Raw genomic sequence first — 24,779 nt, 5'->3', positions numbered from 1 at the left:
CCTTTTTGTTGACTTATCAAAAATTTTTTGACACGTAGCCTTAAAAGAAACAAAAAACAAAATAAATTCCAACAATCCAGTAGCAGGAATGGATAACTATTGAAAATTAAATCCGACACAGATTTCTATGAAAGTCTGTTATTACAGCTGGATAGTTAGTACTTGAAGGCTTGTTTTCCCTTATAATTCTCATCTTATTGTAGTCTCAAATACACACACACACACACACACACACACACACACACACACACGATTGTTCCTCATTCTAAAAATCCCACTGAGCTGCTGGAAAGATCTTAGGAATGGAGACCTGGGAACCCCGTCTTGCTGCCAGTTAACAGTCTTCTGTCTTCCTAGCCTGTGGCTCATGGAGAACCTAATGGCTTCTGGCATAGGCTAAGCAAAGGAAAGAATCCTACTGTCATTCTGTTCTACTACTACTTTAAGTAGATAAAAGCTATGGTCCATTCTAAGTTCCTCCTAACTTGTCTCCTTTGTACTCATGCACCCTCATGACCACACCCATGATCCATCCTCCATGGAGAAGCCAGAAGAATATTTCCAAAGGTAGTTCAAATGATACCACTTTGCTTCACCAAGAATGTACTTCTTTCTCTTCTCTGCCTGGCTGGCTCCTACTTATTCTCTAGTTCTGACCTTAAACAACAACTCCAGAAAGGTCTTTCCTTATTCCCTAATCCAAATTATGTCACCCCTGCTATTCCTTCTAATAGCATCCTGTTTATTTCTTTTAAATTGCTTATCTTTTAGAGCTATTAAATTTTTTTAATTTTTAATTAAGACTTTATTTTTTAGAGCACTTAACAGAAAAATTTATGCAGAAAGCAGAGTTTTCATATGCCAACATAACACACAGTTTTCTCTGTTACTAACATCTTGCATTACTGTGCTGCATGTTACAATTCATGAACCAATATTTGATCCATCATTAGTAACTACAGCCCATGGTTTACATTAGGGCTCGCTCTGTGTTGTACATTTTATTAGAGCTATTTTTTATTAATTTGTTGAATGTCTATCTCCCAAACTGGCTTTAAAGTCCAGGAAGAAAAAAAAAATAAAGTCCAGGAAGAAAGAGATACTGTCTCTTTTGTTGTTGATTTTTGTCCAGTCAATAAAAACACTGCTGGCACATAGTAGATACGAAATACATATGTTAAGTAAGTGAGTGGAAGACATAGGAACAAATGGCTGAATGAATAGCGTATGAAATTTCAAGGGGAAGAGTCTCAAGATGAAGATCTTTCTAATTAGCTCCTGTTTGTTTTTCCACTAAAATACCTTGTTTTGTAAAGAGCACAAAATTGTGCATTTTTTAAAGAGAAAGACCATGGACATCAGTTCATTGCTAGGGTACTTCTAAAATGACTTAAAAAAAATAAAAACAGAAAAGCAAAAAGAAAATAAAAATAGAAATGAGAAATAAAGATTCCTAATTCCCTAATATTAATCATAAAAATTATATTCTAAAATGGTGCTAGCAGCTGAATTTAATTTGGAATAAAACAGTAACATATTTCAAAATTATTGGGAAAATATTATTAGAAAAATTTTAATTCTTTTTTTGTGTTCAATATAACTTCCACACATTTCTCCTTTTGCCCACCTGAATCTCTCTTTCTTCATGGGCTGACCCTGACAAAGGTAAGGTGTGGAGAAACTGGAAGAAGACCACTTTTTAAAAATTGGAATTCTGTAGTCAGGGATGGATAGTCTAATAACTATCTTTAAGAAAGTGGTGAAAGCACTTTAAAGCTATCTTTTAAAAACAGATGTTTTCTATTTGAATTATGTTTTGAAAAATGTTTCGTCTAGTAGAGATGCAAGTTTTGAAAGGAAGTTGTTCTAAGAAACTTTCTTGTCAATGCAGTTTATAATAGCTGAAGACAATTTCAGAGGCTGAGGAAAATGCCATTGCTTTAGAATAAAAGCATTACTTAATCTAGTGGCTGGAGACTACTTTTGGAGAGAAAACCTTTTTCTGTTTTTTTTTGTTTGTTTGTTTGTTTTGGTTTTGTTGTTGTTGTTGTTAAGAGGAAATGACTCCTTTCACTGTAATAAGATAGTGATATCAATGTCGTGTTGTTAGGATGGATATGTGCTTCTGTTTCATGATGAGCTATAGTCCGGAGGAATGAGAAGCAGCAGCACACTTTCCTAGTCACCTAGAAGGCCGAAAGGGCAGACAAGGGGAGCCCTTTAATTAGTCCAAACAGCCTCAGATGGCAAATTACACTCCCTTGGGCACAGCAGAGGAAAAACTATCTACTGTAAGAAGTCAAAAGACCTTTTAATACCAAACAAGGTAGAGAGGTCCAGAAGCTTTTGCTGGTTTCAGAAGGGATCTATAGCCAACATATATCGAGGGTAAATGGAAAAGTAAGCATCTACACAAAACTGGAAATAAAATCAAGGCTAGTTTAAGTTGCAAATAACAACAAGGAAGTAATCCTGATTGGGGTCAAAGTTCTCATATGTCTATGTCTTTAAACTTTGCTCTACCATTTTAGAATGTAGCATTCCTTTATGATATCTTTTGTTTGATTTTAGAAAAGCTATAATTTCTATTATTGCCCATTTTGTGTCTCTGTAAGAATGAATGCCTAATTCTCTCTCACAAGGATTTTGGCCCTGCCCAATGGACCTCTTAGTGGAATCCTTATAAAGCATGGTTTTCAAAAAAGGAAATCCTTCCCACATTTGTTCTGCAGTGAACGGGCTCACAGAACCTCTTCCTCTCAGCTATCATAACCCCAAACTGTTAGAAACTTTTACGGAACGTGCCTGAGGGAACATGCTTGGTTCTTGCATTGGTAGATCCCCTCTGAGAATCTGAAGCATTAGCTATCAGCTGTTGGCACCCTAGGAAAAAAAATACCCCTACAACACACACGGTCCCCTACCCACTTCCTCCACACACATCAATTGTCAGAAGGTTTACAGATTTTTCTGATTGCCCAAACCCTTACCCTAGATACTCTAAGATCCTTTTGGATTAGAGCAGACCACCATACAGCTGGCGCAGGACTACATCTTACTGGTGCTCTGTGAAATTCCTTTTATCGCATTATGTTCTGGTAAGAAGCCATCAACCTTTATTGAGGCGCATTATAAGAAACAGCCCCATAAAATCCATCACAATGTTTACCGTAAGGATGGTTTCAGAGGATTGTTTATTACATTAAAGAGTAATTTTCTGAGAGGACCCACAGGAAAAACTTCTCCCTGGTATCAACATCAGGAATAGCTGGACTGAGGCACCTGGTTTGTTTTACCTCATGAACACTGCAAATTGATCCCTTTTCCCTCTTCTAGAAAATTCTGTGACCTTACACTAAACCAAGCATAGGAACTGCAGGGAGTGCATATTGTATGCTAATTTAATTCCTGGCCCCATCTTATTTTCTTGCCATTATTTTCACATTGCTTCATTTTTAATATTTTAATTTATTTTTATCATGTTGTATTTTGCTTTGGAAGCTGTCTTAACTCCGTTTTGGGCAAGGAGGAATAAGAATAAATAAAATATTCTTGGTTTATTTTTTCTTTCTTTAATTTTCTTTTTCTTTTCTGGGAGAGGAAGAGGATCTGGAAAAAATGTTATGGTTCTAATATTTCTCTCCATTAAAAACACTTAGAAGTGAAGCACAAAAGGTAAGGACGTATGATTATAGTCATAAAATTCAAGGGAAAAAACTGTTAAAATATAAAACAAAAGTAAATACAATGCTATACAGACATCACACTGAAATACTATAAAAATGTTAACCAACCATTTTATCTTTTTTGATATCAAAACCAGAGGAAATGAGCTCTGACCTCCAGAAGAAGAATGTAGACTGGACATATGGACAGGTTAGTCACTTAACAAATGTACTGAGAGCCTACTGCAAAACAGAACACTAGATTGTGAACACAGAGATGAGTAAGACACGGTCCCTCACCTCAGGACACACATGTGACCAGGCAGTGACACGGCATGGTAGAAGGAGCATGCAGACAGCCTTTGAATCCAGGCTCTGCCATATATCCATCGTGTGACGTCTAAGCCTCCTTTCTTAGAGAGTTGTGAAAATCGAGAGACACATGTGATGTGCAGTTGTTATTTATCAAATTCTAGACTGTTAAAACTAAGAATACAACATCGCTAGAAGCTGGACAGAAGAGACCTTAAGACACAAAAAGTACTGAACTGCTACGTATATCAGAGATGACGGAACCTCAGAACTGGTAGAAAGAACCAGGGTGGTCAATTTTGTAAGGCTTGCAAAGTGCTTCCACATGTAGGCCATTCTGTTTGTTTCCCACACAGTCCCATTTTCAGGATGAAGAAACTGAGTCTTGGGGAATTTTTGGACCTTAAAAAATTTTTTTTCATGTTTATTTATTTTGTAAGAGAGAGAGAGAGTAGGGGAGGGGCAGAGAGAGAGAGAGAGACAGAGAGAGAGAGAGGGAGAGAGAGAGAGAGAGAGAGAGAGAGAGAGAGAGAGAGAGAGAGAGAGAGAGAATCCCAAGCAGGCTCCATGCTGTCAGTGCAGAGCCCAACATGGGGCTTGATCTCATGAACCCTGAGATCATGACCTGAGCTGAGATCGAGTTGGACGCTTAACTGACTCAGCCACCCAGGTGCCCCTGTATCTTTTTTTTTTTAAGATTTTATTTTTAAGCAATCTCTACACCCAACGTGGGACTCGAGCTTACAACTCCAAGATCAGGAATCACATGCTCTACCAACTGAGCCAGCCAGGTGCCCTAAATTTTACTGTATTTAGTACTTAATATTGTGTGGCCCTTAGATCTCCTGGCTGTAAATGTAGTACTCTTTCTACTCTAGCATGAGAGCTTAAGGAACATCTAGCATGACTGTCTTACTTTAAAATAGTTGCTTATTATGTGGATCTGATCAACGTCAGATCAAAACACAGCCCATAAAATATTATCCCATACCATAAAAATCCATTGAAACGGCCATTTCAGAAAATAGATATTGTATACCCCTTCAGCACCTGTATGACTGCAATTCTTTACAGAAGCTTAACATTCACGGACACTTTGACCTTAAAGAGTTTCACAGGTGAAATATAAAGTTATTTAGGTGTGGCTTTAGATCAGTGGGTCCCCTGACTGCTTCTTAGAATCACCAGGAGGGTTTACAAACCCCAATGCCCAGGTGGCACTCCAGACCACTTAAATTCACATCCTGAGAGTGGAACCCTGGCATCAGTCATTTTTAAAGCCTTCCCCACCCCCATGCCTCCCCCGTGATTCCACTGTACTGCCAGTGGTGAGAACCCCTGGTTTAGATCATTTTAATGATGACCTATCTCTAACAAGTTACTATTAAGAAATTCCAGATGTTTGGGAGACATCTAAATTTCAAGGTCAGTGCCACAGAGGACAGCCATCTATTAAGTTCTATTTCAATAAGTCTCTGGGTAGTCAGCAGACACAATGCTGTCAGCCTGACCCAGCGTAGCATTTCCTATAGTTTACACATAGGGATGAACTTCTCAGCAAGATTAGTTAAGTACACACATAGACCAAAGATTGAAAAGAAATGGAAGATCTCAAAACTAACCAGAAGGGAGGCAAGAATGGATGGGTATTTGGCTTTTCAGAATTTTTTCCAGGTTCGCAGTTAATACAATTCTGGATCCTGAGTGAAAGCAGCATAGATCCTTGCCTTTCAGGGAACCTGGAAAGCTGTATACATGAGGTGGTTATTTCCCCACTCATCCCCTGTAGACAATGTTCTAATTATGTCGATGGCTGCCACCTATTCCCTGGAAACAAATATCTTGCATTTGGAAGATTTCTGGCCATGATTAAGGGTAGTGTGAACCAATGGAAAAGACCCTTCGTTATGTGCAAAAGCTACTGTTCTGCACAGGAAGCAACCCAGGTTGATCCTACTTAGTGTTGGACACCATCCTCTTACCAGATGGGCTTCCTTATTTAGAAAAACACACTACAATGATGCTATAGGAAAACTACTCTGGCAACAAGCCTTACAGAAGATATTAGTTACTATTTTTTAAAAGCATAAACATATATGTTAATATTTCAGTAGCTTGAAAAGCAAATGCTCATGCCTAGGTCCCTTTGGTTATTCCCTAAGATGGAGTGGGTGTGGTACCTGTAAATATTTGCACTGGGAGTGCCTTGTGCTTCATGGTACCTTTAAAGGAGGCTATGCATTGGGAGTCTGGGGCCCCAGCATGTCTATTTTTAAAAACATTGGCACTCAGACTGGCTTGCCTCTCATCTGGCCTCCCAAGAGAACCCAATGAAGTCACAATTTGCAAACAAGCACAATGGGCCTAAATCATCCCACCTCTGTTCAGAAGTAAGAACACACACACACACACACACACACACACACACACACAGAGTAAGGAAAGTAAAATCCATCACAATGGGAGGGTGGGTAGGATGGCTGTCCCAAATATAAATAATACATGAGAAAAAGCTATTTTCCAGACTGTTTGTTCACCAAACATTTAGATCCATAGAAGAGGTGTTCCAGGAAAACAACGGGAAGGGCCGGAATTAATTGGCTGCTAATCTCTTCACTTTTTGTAGGATGTTTCCTCCAGCAGTGGATTAAATCAATGTTTAATGCTACACAGGCTCAGCTGTGTCCATATTAGGAAAGCCCAAGCTCACATCTCTTTCTCAGTGAAGAAAGGACCCAGCCTCCCTCCTTTGCTCCGCTTCCACCCCCCTGCCTGTGTAGGTGGGAGAGTAGGAGCCAGAGAATGTGAACTTGATCCAGCATTGATCAGCCAAGCAGCAAACTCTCATTGTTCTTTAGATACCAAACATAACTTCTCTCTACTAGGGATCAACCCAGCCATTCTGCACACAACACAGCTTTTGTGCTCAGTAGTAGGAGAGATGAAAAAGAACCACAAAGAACATTAAAGCTTTATTAGCCTCATCATAAGCACCTAATATGCAGAATTTAAGAATCTACCCAGGGAATTCATATTCATATTAATATTACGTATGTTAGATTCTCTTAAACGTAACAATCTGCTGGTCATTTCTGTCTTTACAATTATGGATTTCAATTTATACCATAAATACTGAGGTCTGCTTTAGTTTTGCCTTCCATCTGAACATTTCTTACCTCACTGCCTTGCTCTCTGAGGTCCAAGAGCATTGGAAACCAGGCTAATATACCACTAGATATGCTGTTGTTGCTTTTAAGTGCTGTCTTATGAATGTGGCTTAACAATCTTTGAACAAAGCCATGTGTAATAAGAAATATACAGTTCAGAATTTAGACCTCAGCTACCTCCATCCTTGCCAGCTAGAAGCTGTGTAACCTCGGGCGTGTCACATGACCTCTAGGAGATTATGCTGTCTGTCTTGCAGAGCTGCGGATGAAATGAAATAGCCCATAAAGCAAGAGGCACAAAGATGGGCCGGTAGATGCTAATTCCCTTCCTCTTCCTCCCACCCCGCAGCCCCAGAACAAAAGCCTGGGCCTTATGTCTGATATTCTGAACTTAAGTAAAATTTCAAAGGTATCAAATCAATGAGATGTGACATCATGATACAAAGCCTCACCTGACCACCGCACAGATGTGATGCCACTGATGGGGCCTACGGTGATATGGCACGGCTGAGCTACAACCAACAAGTGCCTGTCCCTTCCCAAAGGACTGGTGGATGTAAGGAAGCAAGTTCTCTTTCTCATGTGCCTTATTATAAAGGGGATCATTCTGTTTCTGGTCCCATCTCTCTCAAAAACAATAAGCCCCCTGTTGTTCTAAGAATATTGTAAAATGAAATTTGATATTTCCAAATTGTTCTCTGAAGGTACCAATATGACCAGGTGTTAGATGCAAAAACATCTAAAATCCTGATAGTAGCTACGTGCATTTAAAGCTAATGTAATAATTAAGAAGAGAGAAAGATTAAATTGATAAATACAATTCTACACAGAGCTATCTAACCTACATGTTCTTGGATTTACCCATTTACAGCTTTTTTTTTTAATGTTTATTTACTTATTTATTTTAAGAGCGAGAAAGTGAGCAGGGGAGGGGTGGAGAGAGAAGGGAGAGTCCCAAGCAGGCTCTGCACTGTTAGCACAGAGCCTGACACACAGCTCCACCTCACAAACCGTGAGACTGTTACCTGAGCTGAAATCAAGTCAGACACTTAACCAACTGAGTCACCCAGGCGCCCCCATTTATACTTTCATTCACTAGATGCATTTATACAAAACTCAGGCAGACATCTTTCAGTCACAAAATCACCGACAGCGATGAAGAAATACAATCTGAGGAGGAGAAACTCAGCAAGAACTCTGGAGAAGCCAACTTTCCAATAAGTATAACCAGGAAGAGTCTTACAGAGAATGTATCTTTGCCTGGCCACAAGGAATATGAAAAGTGACTGCACACACAACTGAGGAAAAAGGAAGAGAATACAGAGCAAAGGAGATGAAGACCAGAGGAGCTGCCAACACGGAAGACAACCTCTCCCCATAAACAGGCCATGGGAGTGAGGGCCTTTCTCTCCAGTTCAACCCTATTATCACTTGTTGCCCTGGAGTCTTAGCCCCCAAGTCTGATGTATTGACTCTGGTCTCCCTTCCATGCATTTTCATGCCAATAATGTTGCTGAGATTAAGAAGTGAATTGTGAAGGTTCCTGGCATAAATAATGTCGTATTGCAAGGTCAGGACTAATGACAACCAGGATGCCCTAAATGCTCTTTAAGAAAAACCATCTGATCTATGTAGCTCTCAATGTGGTTTGAAATTCCCTTAGCCTACAAAGGAAAATATTTTTAGCATGTAGCACACTTTGTAACAGACATATAAATGCACTGAAAATATAATTTTAGGAAAGCATCTGGGTTTGATCATTTCTTGTTATACCTCAATGCCAAATAGGTTCCACTTTGTCAATATAAGGAATATTGCAATATTCTGTTACAAGCTCAGAGATCACTGTAGCAATTTCTCATAAACATTTCATTACTGGCTCTGCTTGGTTTTATTTTTTAAAGTGGTAAATAATCTACAGATTTAAATATAAAAGCAGCATAAAAAATGAGATGCTCCTTCTGGACCATTTGGCCCCAATGTCTTCCTCTCCCAGAACTCACTGGACATTTTTCCCCCCAAGGTCATCTGGACAACAGACATAAGTGAATACTTATTTTTATGGCTCAAAATGTGTCCTAGAAATAATAGTTGCCTCTGTCTAAGGTAAACTCACCTGCAGCTTTTATTGATCTGCAGGCATATCAAGACATCGACAACCCTGGCAAAAATTTTTTTTCACCTCCTGCTGGCCAAACAGGTCTGTGAATAACTGATTTGCAATAGAAGCAAATGCCTATTCTTCAATGATCAGCCAGCCTAAACGCTCTTGCAGATTGATTATTACCTATGATTTCTCCTAATAATCATTTCAAATAGCAGTTTGCCAACTGAAGAGCAAAGAAATGCACACACGAGATTTCTTGAGAGTATACCTTTGTAAAACACCACTCAGGAGGAAACATACGAAAACTCTCCCAATACCAGTCCAAACTAAGGGCAATTCCACAGATTCCCAGGTAAGAAAGGAAGATGCTTAGAGGAAAAGCAAATCCCAACTTTGTTCCTCTCAGAGGCCACCAGGCTCATCTGGAGCTCACAGCTCAGCCAGGTACTGGGCACAGCATACGGTAAAAAAGTGGCTCTGGCCTTCACCCAAGCCAGTGCCCCCCATTCCCCAAAGAAGCAGGAAGGGCTCAGAGAAGGCAAGTGGTTCACCCAAGGCCACACAGCTTAGTGCAGTACAGGACTGCTTGCAAAGCTGCATCTAATGTATCAGTTGCCTCCTGCATCCAATATAGGATTAAGTTTGCAGAACAAAAATTCACTACAGCGTGCTTTGTGAAAACAGCAAATTGGATACGACACAACTGACTCTCCTCTCCCACCCAGCCTCTGTTCCTGCTCCTTAACCTCAAAATAATGCAGCCTTGCATTTTATGCATCAAATTGTCTGGACCCCACTTAGATATGGTGGTGGTAGTTATAAATAGGATCAGCAGCAGAAACACTGAGCCTGTGAAGGCCCAAGCTGGAAGGCCGACCTGGAAGGACAGGGTCTTCTGTTGAATGAGCCGAACACACCCACTGCCAAGTGCCAATAAATCACAGACAACTGCCATACAGAGATATGTGTGTCACATGCTGTCCTGTTTTAAACACGTATTTGGATTTGGGAAGTTTGACAATCACGAACTATTATCCTGACCTGTGATACACTTGCTGGTGGGTCACCATTGGGCCGTGCAGCCCAATGCTCTCCTGCTCTGGGGAAGTGGAGGGGACAAAATGAGGGCAAAAGCCAGGGACTCTAGTTGGAATTTGCTTTTGAATGCAAGTAAGAAGATAAAGGATGCATCCCTTAAATGCTTTAGAAAGTACATAAGCATACATTTTTGTTAGACCAATTGCTTTTTCTCATTTGTTATCTTGGTGACCTGATATTTATTACCTAATTTAGTTGCCATTTCAAGGGAGGAATAGCTATGTCTTTCTAAAGGCAAAGACCTAAACTCATCTCTACACACACTCCTATTTTTCACACCAAAAAAATGCCGTAAAGCCATAAATTTCCCATGCAAAGTAGTCAGTCAGATACACAGGGCTACTATTTAGAAACATCCATTGGAAGAAGGATGTATATACACCATGGCACACACTTACGAAAAGCCCTGGAAAGTAAGGTTCATATTGCTGCATGCACAAGGCACATTTTTGCCCACTAAAGAATAAAGAACAGATTTAGGAAAAGGAGCAGTCATTAATTACATTAAAAATCACCACCGCTCAGAGCTCCCTGCTGTATTCATTTGTTATCTCTTCATAAGTCTTGTAAAACTGAAGACAAGGATGGGATCAAGCTGATTTGGATTAAAAGTAACCCTGTTAAAAACACAAAATACCTTACTTGGATGGACAGACGATTAAGGGTCCTAGAGCTGAGCTGTGGCACTGTCATTCACAAGAGCTATCAGCTTGGGCAGATCAGGCCACCACTCCTGGGGTGCAGCTCCCCCATAGGAGAAAAAATGAGCTCCTCACCAAGACTTGCTCCTGTCTAGGATTCTAAAGCAGACTGAAGGCTGTGCAACACCAGAAAAGACTAATATTTAACCAGGAAGCAATAGAGGCCACACCCAAGAAGCACATACCACGCGCATAGTAAATATACACCTATTTCGTACGACGTAATGTCTTTCCACAAAAGAGAAGGGGAAAAAAAGGCCTGTGGCCTAAAATCAGCCAAGTGTTCCTAATAGCTTTCCTTGTCAGCAGGTGCTCTGGCGGCAGGTGCTGGCGGAAGTCCCTGTGACCATCGTGGAGGGCCACCATCAGAGCCGCTGCCCAGAGGCATGGGATGCAGAGCTGAACATCAGTATGTGCAACAATGCTGTGCAATGTCAAAGTGCCAAGGGGCCCTGTGTGTGTGTGGGTGTGTGTGTGTGTGTAACAAGTGCACAAGTCACCACACTACTGGGTCTCAGGGCTCTCCCCAGATGTGGGAAGAGTACAAGGCAAATACAGAATAACCAGCCTTTGATAAAGAGTCTACAAGAATATGCCTTCAGGCTAATAAAACAGAGAATAGGGGCAGTTCTTCAAAAGTAGAATCAAATGCTTTTCTATTGACATAAAGGTTTACAACCTAAAGCTGATATCTTTGTGCTAATTCTTTGAGTTTACATTGCTCCTTCTTTCCAGAGATGTCTCTCTATGAAATAGATAAAGCACCATTACAATGAAGTCCTGATAAGTGGTTATCACTATGATTGCTTCGATGTCCTTACTTAGGTGAATCTCTCTCATGGGTACACAGTATATATGAGCCTGAAAAACAAGTAAGACCTGTAGATCCAAACATGGACTACCAGACTTTATACCTTGAGGCCAATCATACTGGCTCCCTTGCACATGAGCTGGCTGACTTGTGACCCAGTGGGGCACAGCTGAGTCTCCTGCCTCCAGGCATGCAGTCTTCCAATGGACTTAGTCTCCTAGCTGAATGTGGCAAAGAAGTCAACCTCTTTGATTCCCCTAACCCTAACCCTAACCCTTTTGCACACCTGGAAAAAATGGTTGGTTTGTAGATGCCCCCATGGGCCATGGGCTCATGAGCAGAGCTGTGTCCTTTCCGCTCCATAAGCCCACTGTCTAGCACAATGCGTGGCATAATGGTTGAACAAATAAACCCGAACCACACTGCCAAATAATTGGATTGCCCAGGAGGAATGTAAGACTAAAGGATCCTAAGAGCTTAGATTATACTCAGTGAATAAGAAAACTTCTTTTGATTCAATACATTCCAGAATATGACCTAATTATGGATTCTGTCAGTTGGTCCCAGCCCTACTTATGGAGAGCATCATTCACTAGGTAGGGTCTGAGTCCAGGGTCTGTAGTTTTAAACAGCTTCCTGGATGATTCTGATAACCAGGTCTCAGCACGACTGGGCTTCGTGGACTTGTGGATCTCTAACCCAAGCCTACAAAGCTATCGTTCTGGAAAATACCCACACTTATCTCTTTATTAAAAACCATGTGTGTACACAAGCCCCTACCAACTGTCTCTATCAACTGGATGAAGCCAAATAGACTTTTCAAAGCTAGTGGCTCCTGCTTCCTTTTCCTTCTGATTCAAAAGGAAGCAAATATTGTTTTTCTCTCCATAGTGTCATACCCTGATCATGTTAGTGTCCCTCTGGGCCAGTTCAGAATTTTTACTCTTTTTTTTTAAATTGTTTTTCACCATTTATTTTTCAGAGAGAGAGAGAGAGAGAGAGAGAGACAGAGTATGAGTGGGAGAGAGGGGCAGAGAGAGAGGGAGACACAGACTCTGAAGGAGGCTCCAGGATCTGAGCTGTCAGCACAGAGCCCAACATGGGGCTCGAACTTACAGATGGGACTGTGAGGTCATGACCTGAGCCAGAGTTGGATGCTTAATAGACTGACCACCCAGACGCCCCCAGAGTTTTTATTCTTTTTAAAGAAACAAGTTCTTAAATGCTCTTTACCCACCTGAGACAGCCATTCCCATATGCCTTCCTGAGCTCACTTTAAAAATAGGTGTCCAGGGCACCTGGGTGGCTCAGTCTGTTAAGTGTCCAACCCTTGATCTCAGCTCAGGTCATGATCTCACAGTTTGGCGGGGAGGGTTGGGATTCTCTCTCTCCCTTTCTCTGTCCCTCCCCTGCTCATGCAGATGTGTGCACTCTCTCTCTCTCAAAATAAATAAATAGACTTAAAAAAAAAATAAAAATAGATGCCCAACCTGAGATCCTAAAGGATGCAGGCCTCCGTCTAGGTCAATATCCTCAGTGTTCTCCCTCATCACTTAGCAGGATTCAGGCATGTTATCTGCATTACATGAACTTGTGCCTGTTTCACATGGCTTCTTACTTATTTCTCTACCTGTTGGCCCACTGCATGTGCTTTCTGGGGAGACACCATTGACCATCCAGATACTGAATGATGCTTTTAAAAAGCATCCATGTAAATGAACAGTTCCTGGACATAAGAGTTCGAAGTTAAAAACCATGGGGTGAAAGTCACTCCCTCACTGTTCCTCTAACTTTGCGAAACTCCCTAGAACCCGAATGGAGGAGTGAGGCTTGGCCTTTCATCCGGGAGTCTTCCTTTTAGCCAGGCTGCTTGCACATCTGCAAGCCTCTGGCGGTCCTCAGTGGCTCTTGAATCTTGTGGGAACCCTCCAGCATCACATCCAAGTTCCTGTGCAGTCTGGCAGGGTCCTGCCTAACTAATCAATGCCCTTTGCAGATCCCACTCTCCACGAAAAGCAAGCAACAATAAACCCGTCCCTGACAAGGGAAATGGAAGGGGGAAAGATCACTATTCCAAACCGTGGCCAAAATGCATTCACCTAGAGTCCCTGGGTGGCTCAGCTGGTTAAGTGTCTGACTCTCTTGATTTCAGCTCAGGGTCATGGGATTGAGCCCTGTGTCGGGCTCCACACTGAGCATGGAGCCTGCTTAAGATTCTCTCTCCTTCTGCCCCTCTCCCCTGCTTTTGCACACTTTCTCTCTAAAAAGAAAAAAATGCATTCACCAATTATATTTTTTTATCGCTACAAAAAAAAAAATGCACGGACCCTTCTATTACTGCGGGCAGAATGACCTTGTTTAGAATGTGGCAGAGGCTAGGAGGGAGCAGGGAGTGACAGTGAGGCTGGCTAGGAAGCTGCTTTCCCCCATCCCTTCCATCAGGATACTGCCTCCATTCCTCTGGGATACTGCCTCCATTCCTCCATTCCTCTGGGCACTACCCACCGAGCCTTAATCATGCTTATGACAAACTGGTTCCTCAGCCCCGCCTCCCCATCATAGAGCTCTGACTCCAACATACATGCTCAGTTTTCCACCACCAGTTGATATTGTTATGGCTCTCCTCCATATGGTTATGGCTCTCCTCCTGCCTGGAATGGCCTTCTCTCCTACGTGTCCTTCAAGATTGCCTTCAAATGGTACTTCAGCCCTCCCTGCTTCCACACATGGGAAATGACCTCTTTCTTCCAAATGCTAAACTTTAGTTCATTTTTCACAAGTTACTGCTTTCTGCCTTAGGTTGGTTATTTGTGTATCTGTTTTCCCTACTGAATTATTAAGCACGTTGAGGGCAAAGCCTGTGTTCTCTCATCTTTGAGTCATCCACAGTCCCTCATAAAGGACAGCCGTACAGGCTTTATTTGTGGGAAGAAGGGAGGGGACAGAGGGAAGGCACTGGAGTAGGTATGATTTCAGACCCTGGAAGATTCCTCTCACAAATCTCATCCATCTGGCCTGGGATGCTTCACAGCTCTGTAGAAGCCTAGGCTCCAACACAGTTACAAAGGAAATCTTCAAGGGAGAGGAGACACTTTTCATCCTTATTATTCCCTTGGAGTCTCCTCTTAGACTCTTGTGAATGAGATTCAAATTCTTTCTGGAAATTGGGTTTTGAAAGGGAGAGAAAGGAAGGGAGGACACAGAGCTTTCATTGGCACACCAAAGGGAAATGCCTCCTGTTTCCTCATGGTGCCTTATGCATTTAGACAGTGTCAGATCAGATGCCCCCACTAACACGCAATGCCCAGCACAGACCTTCAGTTGCCTAGTACTCTCTGGAAGAACAGACCCTTCCTTCCCATATTTCTTTCTCTGTCATTCCACAAGACAGAATGTCATTTGGGACCCCCCCCAAAACTATAGACACCCAAAATATACATCCCTAGGGGAATAAAATATAGTGAGGTTGACTTGAGTGATTTTTATTGGCCATTTTGAGGGGATTCACAAGAAATGTGGAACTAATCAGGGAAGTGTTGGGAATAAACATTGCTAAGTACTGAAGTTTTCTCCCCAAATTCGCATGTTGAAGTCCTAACCCTTAATACCTCAGAATGTGATTGTATTGGAGATAGGGCCTTTAAAAAGGTGATTAAGGTAAAATGAGATCACATTAGTAGGCTCTAATATAATCCAACTGGTGTCCTTATAAGAAGAGAAGATTAGGACAGAGATCTGTACGAACACAGAAGAGACCACGTGAGGACAAAGCGAAAAGGCGGCTGTATGTAAGCAAGGAAAGAGGCCTGAGGAGAAACCAAACCTGCCCACACCTTGATCTTGCACTTCCGGCCTCCCAAACCATGAGATGATAAATGTCTGTTGCTTAAGCCTCCCAGTCTGTGGGATTTTGTTGTGGCAGCCTGAACTAATACGAGCATGAAGGCACAGACACCTTCATGTAAAATCAGGCTACAAACGAAAACTCTCCGTCTCTTGTGACTGTGAAACAGTGTATCACTCTGAGGGGTTTATTCGATAAACCATGGTGACTCAACATTACAGGCCCTGCCCAAACTGAGGCCAGAGAATCTAGTCAATGTATCTCAAAGTACCCTTTACAAGATGTCTACTCACTTAGAAAACATGAGTCGAACCACTGGACAAAAATGACAGCAAAATTATTAGGAGCCCCCAAAGCTCACCTCATAATGGTAAATGCTATTATTGATAAAAAAAAAAAAAAAAAAGAAAAGAACTAATACAATTTCTCTGGAATTTGTAAAAAACAAACCAACCGGTCTCGGTTTTCTTGAGTGACCATTAAATGTAGAATTCTTGGGGCGCCTCGGTGGCTAGGTTGATTAAGCGTCCAACTTCGGCTCAGGTCATGATCTTGCAGTTCGCAAGTTTGAGCCCTGCATCAGGCTCTATGCTGATGGCTCAGAGCCTGGAGTCTGCTTCGGATTCTGTGTCTCCCTTTCTTTCCGCCCCTCCCCCACTCGTGCTCTGTTTCTCTCTCTCTCTCTTTCTCTCAAAAATAAACATTAAAAGAATTTAAATGTAGAATTCTTATAGACACCACTGAGATGGAGTATCCCAACGGGCCTTAAAATAATGTTGCTGTTATGGCACAAGAACAGACACTCAGATCAATGGAACAGAATAGAGAACTCAAAAATGGAACCACAAACATATGGCCAACTAATCTTTGACAAAGCAGGAAAGAATATCCAATGGAATAAAGACAGTCTCTTCAGCAAGTGGTACTGAGAAAACTGGACAGCGACATGCAGAAGAGTGAACCTGGACCACTTTCTTACACCATACACAAAAATAAAAACATGGATGAAAGACCTCAATGTAAGACAGGAAGCCATCAAAATCCTCGAGGAGAAAGCAGGCAAAAACCTCTTTGATCTTGCCCGAAGCAACTTCTTACTCAACATGTCTCCGGAAGCAAGGGAAACAAAAGCAAAAATGAACTATTGGGACCTCATCAAAATAGAAAGCTTTTTTCTGCACAGCAAAGGAAACAATCAGCAAAACTAAAAGGCAACTGACAGAATGGGAGAAGATATTTGCAAATGACATATCAGATAAAGGGTTAGTATCCAAAATCTATAAAGAACTTATCAAATCAACACCCAAAAAACAAATAATCCAGTGAAGAAATGGGCAAAAGATGTGAATAGACACTTCTCCAAGGAAGACATCCAGATGGCCAACCGACACATGAAAAAATGCTCAACATCACTCATCATCAGGGAAATACAAATCAAAACCACAATGAGATACCACCTTACACCTGTCAGAATGGCTAACAATAACAACTCAGGCAACAACAGATGTTGGTGAGGATGCGGAGAAAGAGGGTCTGTTTTGCATTGTTGGTGGGAATGCAAGCTGGTGCAGCCACTCTGGAAAACAGTATGGAGGTTCCTCAAAAAACTAAAAATAGAACTACCCTACGACCCAGCAATTGCACTACTAGGCATTTATCCACAGGATACAGGTGTGCTGTTTCGAAGGGACACATGCACCCCCATGTTTATAGCAGCACTATCAACAATAGCCTAAGTATGGAAAGAGCCCAAATGTCCATCGATGGATGAATGGATAAAGAAGATGTGGTATATATATATACAATGGAGTACTACTCAGCAATTAAAAAGAATAAAATCTTGCCATTTGCAACTACGTGGATGGAACTGGAGGGTGTTATGCTAAGTGAAATTAGTCAGAGAAAGACAAAAATCATATGACTTCACTCATATGAGGACTTTAAGAGACAAAACAGATGAACGTAAGGGAAGGGAAACAAAAATAACATAAACACAGAGAGAAGGACAAAATAAGAGACTCTTAAATATGGAGAACAAACTGAGGGTTACTGGAGGGGTTGTAGGAGGGGGGATGGGCTAAATGGAGAAGGGGTATTAAGGAATCTACTCCTGAAATCATCGTTTCACTATATGCTAACTAATTTGGATGTAAATTTTAAAAAATAAAAAATAAAATTAAACAAACAAAAAATAATGTTGGTGTTATTACCTAAACCGTGCAAAAACAAGCTTACAAGTTATTCGCCTAATGAACCACTGACTTTCTCTGTGCTACAAGCACCACATCTTATCAAATTTCCTGTTTTGTAACCGGCACACTTTCCCTAGGAGACTTGAGTTTTCCATCATTTGCTTGTGTGGCCTTTGGCAACTTGTAGATGTGTGCTTAAAAAGAAGTGGTGTTTTCCAAGACAACACAATAGCCTGCTGTTGTAACTTCTGGGATGCAGGAGCAAGTCTGGGAGCTTGAGCTGCTTCCTGCCTATTTCCCAGACACTCGATGTGATCAGCTCTCCCCCATCTTCTCTATCCTCATCAGTGCCACTGCTGCCTGTGATTTTGCCATTTCACATGTGCTGAGCACTTCCCCCAGAGCAGACAGAGCCAGAGATGGGCCGTGAGGCGCTCTGGCGTCTGTGTGCTACTTAATAGTACCTCGGGAAACAGGTTGCCTGGGAGTTGAAATGAAGAGCTGAAGTGAGGCTGGTAATTAGTTCATGCCCTTCTGGATGTCCACTGTGAATAAGTGCTCCCATCCATGCATTATAATCATCTGTGCTGTCAGAGCAGATTGAAGGGCGTGTATGGGTTGGTCAAGCTGTATCTTTATCCATACATCTGACAAAAATATAGATGTTTTCACTTACATTTATTTGGTGGGGATTTTAAGGCATGGTGCACTCAGATTTTAATTCAACTAATAGCTTTAGAGCAGCACTGTTCAATAGGAATATACGCAAGCCACATTTGTCATTTAAAATTTTCTAGTTGCTGAATTTAAAAAATAACATGTAACAGCTACAATTAATTTTAATAGTATTTTTTACTGGGTATATATGCATTGGGTTATGATATAGCCAAAACAGTATCATTTTGACATGTAAACAATATTTTAAAAAACATTAAAGAGATATTTACCCTTCATTTTTTTATATTAAATCTAAATCTGATGAGTTTTCACAGTCCACCTCAAGTGCTAAATTTTAACCAGAAATGCTTGAACTGTATTTAGATTTCATAAAATTTAGTTTAAAAAGTAGATTCATTAGGGCGCTGGGGTGGCTCAGTCGGTTAAGTGTCCGACCTCGGCTCAGGTCATGATTTCACGGTTCGTGAGTTTGAGCCCCACGTCAGGCTCTGTGCTGACAGCTCAAAGCCTGGAGCCTGCTTCAGATTCTGTCTCCCTCTCTCTCTGCCCCTTCCCAGCTTATACTCGGTCTCTCTCTCTCAAAAATAAACATTAAAAAAAAAAAAGTAGATTCATTCACATACCCAAAGTTGTTCCAAACAAAAACTGAATTACTCTTTTAACTTTAGATTTAGATTCAATTAAAAATTCAGCTCTTCAGGTACACTAAATATTTTTCAAGCACTAATAACTGCATGTAGCTAGCAGCTGCCATATTGCCATAGACCCTGAGCACCTACTATGTGCATCACAGCAGGTAAGGCAAGGATGAGTCAGACACAGCCCTTGTTTCCTCTGGCGGGGGGGGGCGGGGGGTGGGGGGTTGAGCAGCCTGTGGATGAGGCACAACGCAAACAGCAACAATGTAAGGCAGGCTACCACACTTGCTAAGGACACAGAAAGGAAGGCATTGCAGGGAGAGAAAAAGGCATGCGCAAAGGAAGGCTGGGGGCAAAGAAACAATCATGTAGAGATTGGAAATTATGGTTGGACATACGCCTAGGAGGGTAGAAATTAAAGTTTAAAAAGACGGCCTGGGGCAGTTCTGCTGATAGCCTCAAATAGCAGGCCAAAGAGTTTGTTCTCAATCCACTGTCAGTGAGGAAAAAAGTTCCTGGTGAGGATGAGTCTTTTGGAAAGATTCACTTCGTATTGATGCAGCGATAGATGGGGGATGGTTTGGTGGCTAAAAAACCAATTAGTTACTGAACCAGTCCAAGCAAAATACAATGAAACAATGGGGGAGGTGCTAGGAAAGGAAAGAAAATTCAAAATTTAATAAATATGTACATAAGGATACCAGGACTTGGCAATGTGGCCAGGAATTCAAAGAAAAAGAGGAGTCGGAGAATTCTGTAGCAGCTAAAATAAGGAAGTAGAGATGAAAGACTGGATGGGAAAAGTTATTTCTAATGTATCTGCATATAAATGTTTTAAAAGGAGATTGGAATATGTGTACATATGGGCTGGTAGGGGGCGGGAGGAGACCTTTGGGCAGACATGAAAAGAAATCAAAATCTATTTATAGAATGGCCAAATTAGCAGAATGGGTGACTTTCTAAGAAATAATGTATACTATTCCAACAGTGGGGGCGAGGAGGGAATCTGAGTAAATTAAATTACAGTACCATTTGTTAGAAAGCTATGCAGCTGCAGGGGCACCTGGGTGGCTCAGTCGGTTAAGCCTCTGACTTCAGCTCAGGTCATGATCTCACAGACCGTGGGTTCGAGCCCTGCATCATGCTCTGTGCTGACAGCTCAAAGCTTAGAGCCTGCTTCAGATTCTGTGTCTCCTTCTCTGCCCCTCCCCCGCTCACACTCTTTTTCTCTCTCAAAACTTAAAAAATTTAAAAAAAGAGAAAGTTATGCAGCTGTTAAAAATTATGGCTCTTAAATTATATCAAAGGATATGGAAAACTGCTTAAGATATACTTTTAAATGAGAACTTTCAGTTTGAATAAAAAGATTCCAATTTTATTTTAAAAAGGTATGCACCTAGGGATGCCTGGGTGGGTCAGTTGGTTAAGCCTCCAACTCTTGATTTTGGCTCAGGTCATGATCTTGTGATTTGTTAGATAGAGCCCTGCACTGACAGCACAGAACCTACTTGGGATTCTTTCTCTCCCTTTTTCTCTGCCGCTCCCTCGCTCTTTCTCTCTTTCTCTCTCTCTCAAAATAAATAAATAAACATTTTTTTTTTTAAAGATAGGCACCTACATTCTGTATATCACATAAAATGTGTGGAAGGACTCATACTAAGTGGTTAGCAAGCATGGATGAGCTCTGGGGAGTAAGACTGAGGGGGCAAGGGCTTTTGCTTTTTATATTTTGCTACTGCTTGAACTTGCTACAGAGAACATCTTATTTTGAGTTTTAAAAAGGGAGACAGGGTACCTGGGTGGCTCAGTTGGTTGAGCATCCAACTCTTGATTTGGGCTCAGGTTGTGATCCTGGGGTCATGGGATTGAGACCCATGTTGGACTCCACACTGAGTGTGGAGCCTGCTTAAGATTCTCTCTCTCCCTCTCTGCCCCTCTCTCCTGCTCACGCATGCACTCTCTCTCTCTCTCTCAGAAACAAAACAAAACAAAACAAAAACAACAATAGAAAGGTAGACAAAGGTCAAACTATGTATTCATACATCAAAAAAAAATGACTGAAGGGATTTATCCCAAAAAATTATCTCTGGGCCATTTTAATTTTCTTATTACAATTTTTTTATATCCTAAAATAAATATGTAATACTTCTATAATTAGAAAAAAGTCATAAAAGGAAATAACCTATAATACCAATGGTACAATCTATTTTAAATCTGTTTGCAAAGCCAAAGGTTACAGGGTTGGGTGTTCTTTAAAGAGGTTTGGATCCAATTTCTTTTACTTCTTTGGGGCTCATGCTTACTTTTATTGCTGCTGAAGTGATTTCCACATTTTTTTTTAATGATTTCCATTCAGTGTGGCCAGAAAGGAAAATCGAGGCCAACCACAAGGCAAGCCTTCCTGAGAGGAGACAAAAAGCCTCTGTAACCTGTGGAATGAAAACTTTACCAGGAGAACGTGACTCTTTTGTCACGAATGACTTCAATTGCTGGTGGACAGAAATTTTTAACGAGAACAAAGAGCATCGAAGCGATTTCAGTGCCCTGGTTGTCAATCCAGGCCAAGCACACTAGTAACTTTATATTATAACGATGAGGACAAAGAACAAGGTGTCCCATTCACTGCCAGGCTCCTGCAACCAGAGGGTCCCGGGCCTTTGCAGAACCTTTCACTGCGGTGGAAGGGAGAAGGAACTCTCAAGGAGCACAAAAAGGGCTGTGAGCAAGTAAATCAGCATCAACCATATACATAATGGCAGAGAATGGGTACAGAGATGAAATGATGTCGTCTGATCATTCACCAATGGAAAGATGTGCACTAAATCAGGGTCTTTTCTGTCTGACGCTGTTGTTTTTACTGAACAGTTAAGCGCCCAAGGAAATACCAGTTGGGTCTTAAAGACAATTTATAGCTGGGTTGGCCTCATTGCACCTGGCTGTGTTTTGACAGCAGGTTTCGTCAGTTTATAGCAGAAATTCTTGTCTACACTATAAGCTGTCACAAACGCAACTAGACCTTGGAAAAAATGTACCGCTCAGAGGCAAATCTCTCTTTCGCCGCACCCCTCCCACTTTTAATGAAAAGCAAAAACCTCCTGCTGGTGGCACAGCCTCCTTCTCTTCAGGGGAAATCAGGGAGCCTCCTGGGACCAAGAGGGTCAGCCCCAGTGTTACAACCCAAGCGGGGTGCGCCTGCTTCTGGGCACCCGATTAAGGACTCTTTCTTTCCTCTTCCCTGAGGGCTAACTGCTGAATACAGCGGCCTTGTTGTTCGGAGCCAGGAAATTTCAGGATTCTGCTCTCTGAGCTCCCCACTCTTCCCAGCTGCCAGGCCGCGGAAAGAATGTCTCGGCGCCTTGCAACCGCCTGGCCTCGGAGCACAAGGCATGCAGCTTTGGCGAATGCCCTCTGCCCCCATCTAAAACAAGAAGGCAGTGCTTGGCTAGTTGGGATCAGACAATTCTTAACTTTGTTTTTGAGATTTTTCTAGTCGGCAAATGGCCTGGCAATGACTTCGGCAAATGACTTCCACCTAGGAGGTGAGAGCACTGGCTCCCGGGACAAGGTGCTGCCTTATCCACCCCTGTTTTGTTTCGCTTTTTTAGACCTCAGGATTTTATTCTTTTCTGCTCCCAAGGACTGGGCCAAACAAATAACTTTTAACAGGTGCCACGCATCCCTGAACAGAAGGCAATGCGTCCTTTTTAGGAATGAGTTCATGGTGGCTGGTGGCCGACATCTCCCCCCGTGGGACAGAAAGGACAAAGATGCAAAGAGAGGATGAAAAGGTAATGGAGAGCAGCCCCTCCTGTTCCTTAATTTCATGGTTCACAGACATTCATTGACATTCAGACACTCCCAAGGGGAAGCTCATATAACCAGCCATGAAACTAGAAACGAGCAAGCTAAGGGGGCTGCTTGCCTGGACCCAGGGCAGAGTTTCTCACAGCCATGGGGGTCCACTCCCAGACACTAGGGCCCACTGTGATGGGTCTGCAGCTGCTTGGGGGACCAGCCCAGATTGGGAAGCTCCAGGCCTGCAGAGTCCTTTGACCAGCCCCACGCAGGATGCCTCCCTCGACTTCCCAGGGCCCATGCTCTAGTGAGGGTCAGCACTCGGGGGCTGCCCTTCAGGCTCCAGGAAGCACAGGACCTGGGAAGAGTGGAGAGAGAGGAGGCCTCAAGCCAGGTAGTTCCTGTGGAGCTGGGGCTGGGTGGGAACGTCTCTCCCACAGAGGTGCCCATGGGCCGAAAGAGGAGGAGACAGCAGAACCTTCAGGAGGGGCAGGTCCTGGTCCCTAAGACAGAGAGATGAATCTAAATAGCGCATGCAGATAGGACCAGCTTGAGGCAGGGATGCAGAGCCAGAGGAGGAAGCTGAGGAGCTAGCTGCACCGGGGAAATGATGGGGAATGAGGGCACAACAGGTCAGAGGAGAGCTGCAGGCGAGCCGGCTCACTCCTTCATCCGGCTGTGTCCAAAGAGCAGAGCTGGAGGCCACCTGCTCAACCCACTGGTAGCCTCGAAGTGCTGCCTGGTGACAGCACCCAAAACATACACCACACTTTGCAAGATCTCATTTAACACACCGCTCAAGGTCAACCAGGCGCCCTCCTACAGCACCACTTGAGGCAGAGGCCAGAGGCACACGTCATGATGGCAGGCTGACAAGGGTGGGAGACTGTCATTTTCCCGACTCAGGGATACTCCAACTCAGCCAGATGATTAATTTTATATTTACACACATAAGTAAATCACTGTCCTAAGCAATACACCAAGCAGCAACCTTTACTATCCTCCACAGACTCTCCTGAGCAGCAATGTTGGGCGCACCTGGGGTATTCCAGAACTCTCAAGCCAGTCTCGGAAGATGTTCTCCACAGACAACTCAAGCCTTTAAAAATAAAATGAAAAGGAAAGGATTAAAAAGGTACAGAGCACTTATTACATAGCACGTTTCTATGGTACCTCACAGCATCTGTCTTCCAGAGAGGTAGCTGCTCTCTGGAGAAAGCAACGCTGTCCCAGGTTAAAGTGCAGGGGGGTACCCAGCCACACTCAGGACAGCTTCGGTCAATAGGAAGGTGCACCATGAAATCTAAACATCAGAGGCACACCATTGTAGGTGCTCTCAATGCCTTGGCAGGAACTGTTTGGTTGGGAGTACCGATTCAGGGATGATAGAGCATGTCCACAGGACACATCAGGCGTGACCACTTCCCCTAGAGCTGACGGCACAGTGAAATCCGAATGCTGTAGCACTAAGTACACCAAAGTGACATTTGAACTTTATCGTGACGAGGGGCTGTGACAGGCATAAATGGTGCAATTCACCGTCAGAGCACAGACGGGCTTGGCTGCAGGAGTGCACACGGTTTCCACGCCTCTGTTTTAAGCAGGCCCACATTCTGCTTTATTTGAAACATTACAGTTGCTTGTTAAGTCTGACCCAAAGTCAGCTGAAATTCTTTTTTTTTTTTTTACGTTTATTCATTTTTCAGAGATGGAGAGAGAAAGAGAATGAGCGAGGGAGGGGCAGAGAGAGAGGGAGACACAGAATCTGAAA

At 42.5% G+C, this 24,779-nt stretch overlaps 1 protein-coding gene across 1 annotated transcript in view; it reads right to left on the bottom strand.

Moving 5' to 3' along the window:
- AOPEP (aminopeptidase O (putative)) overlaps nt 1–24,779 on the bottom strand; it is a 344,306-nt gene that overhangs the window by 78,352 nt on the left and 241,175 nt on the right. Inside the window, exon 12 of the mRNA XM_047103061.1 lies at nt 24,047–24,107. Coding sequence (XP_046959017.1) covers nt 24,047–24,107 — 61 coding nt within the window. The remainder of the gene's footprint in view (nt 1–24,046; nt 24,108–24,779) is intronic.

Source organism: Lynx rufus, unplaced genomic scaffold (genome assembly GCF_022079265.1).
Source record: "Lynx rufus isolate CCGP_SWC_20201006 ecotype Redwood Valley unplaced genomic scaffold, mLynRuf1.p SCAF_10, whole genome shotgun sequence".
Classification (NCBI taxonomy): domain Eukaryota; kingdom Metazoa; phylum Chordata; class Mammalia; order Carnivora; family Felidae; genus Lynx; species Lynx rufus.
Note: the sequence above shows the minus strand (reverse complement) of the source record. Positions and strands in the feature narration are given on the sequence as shown.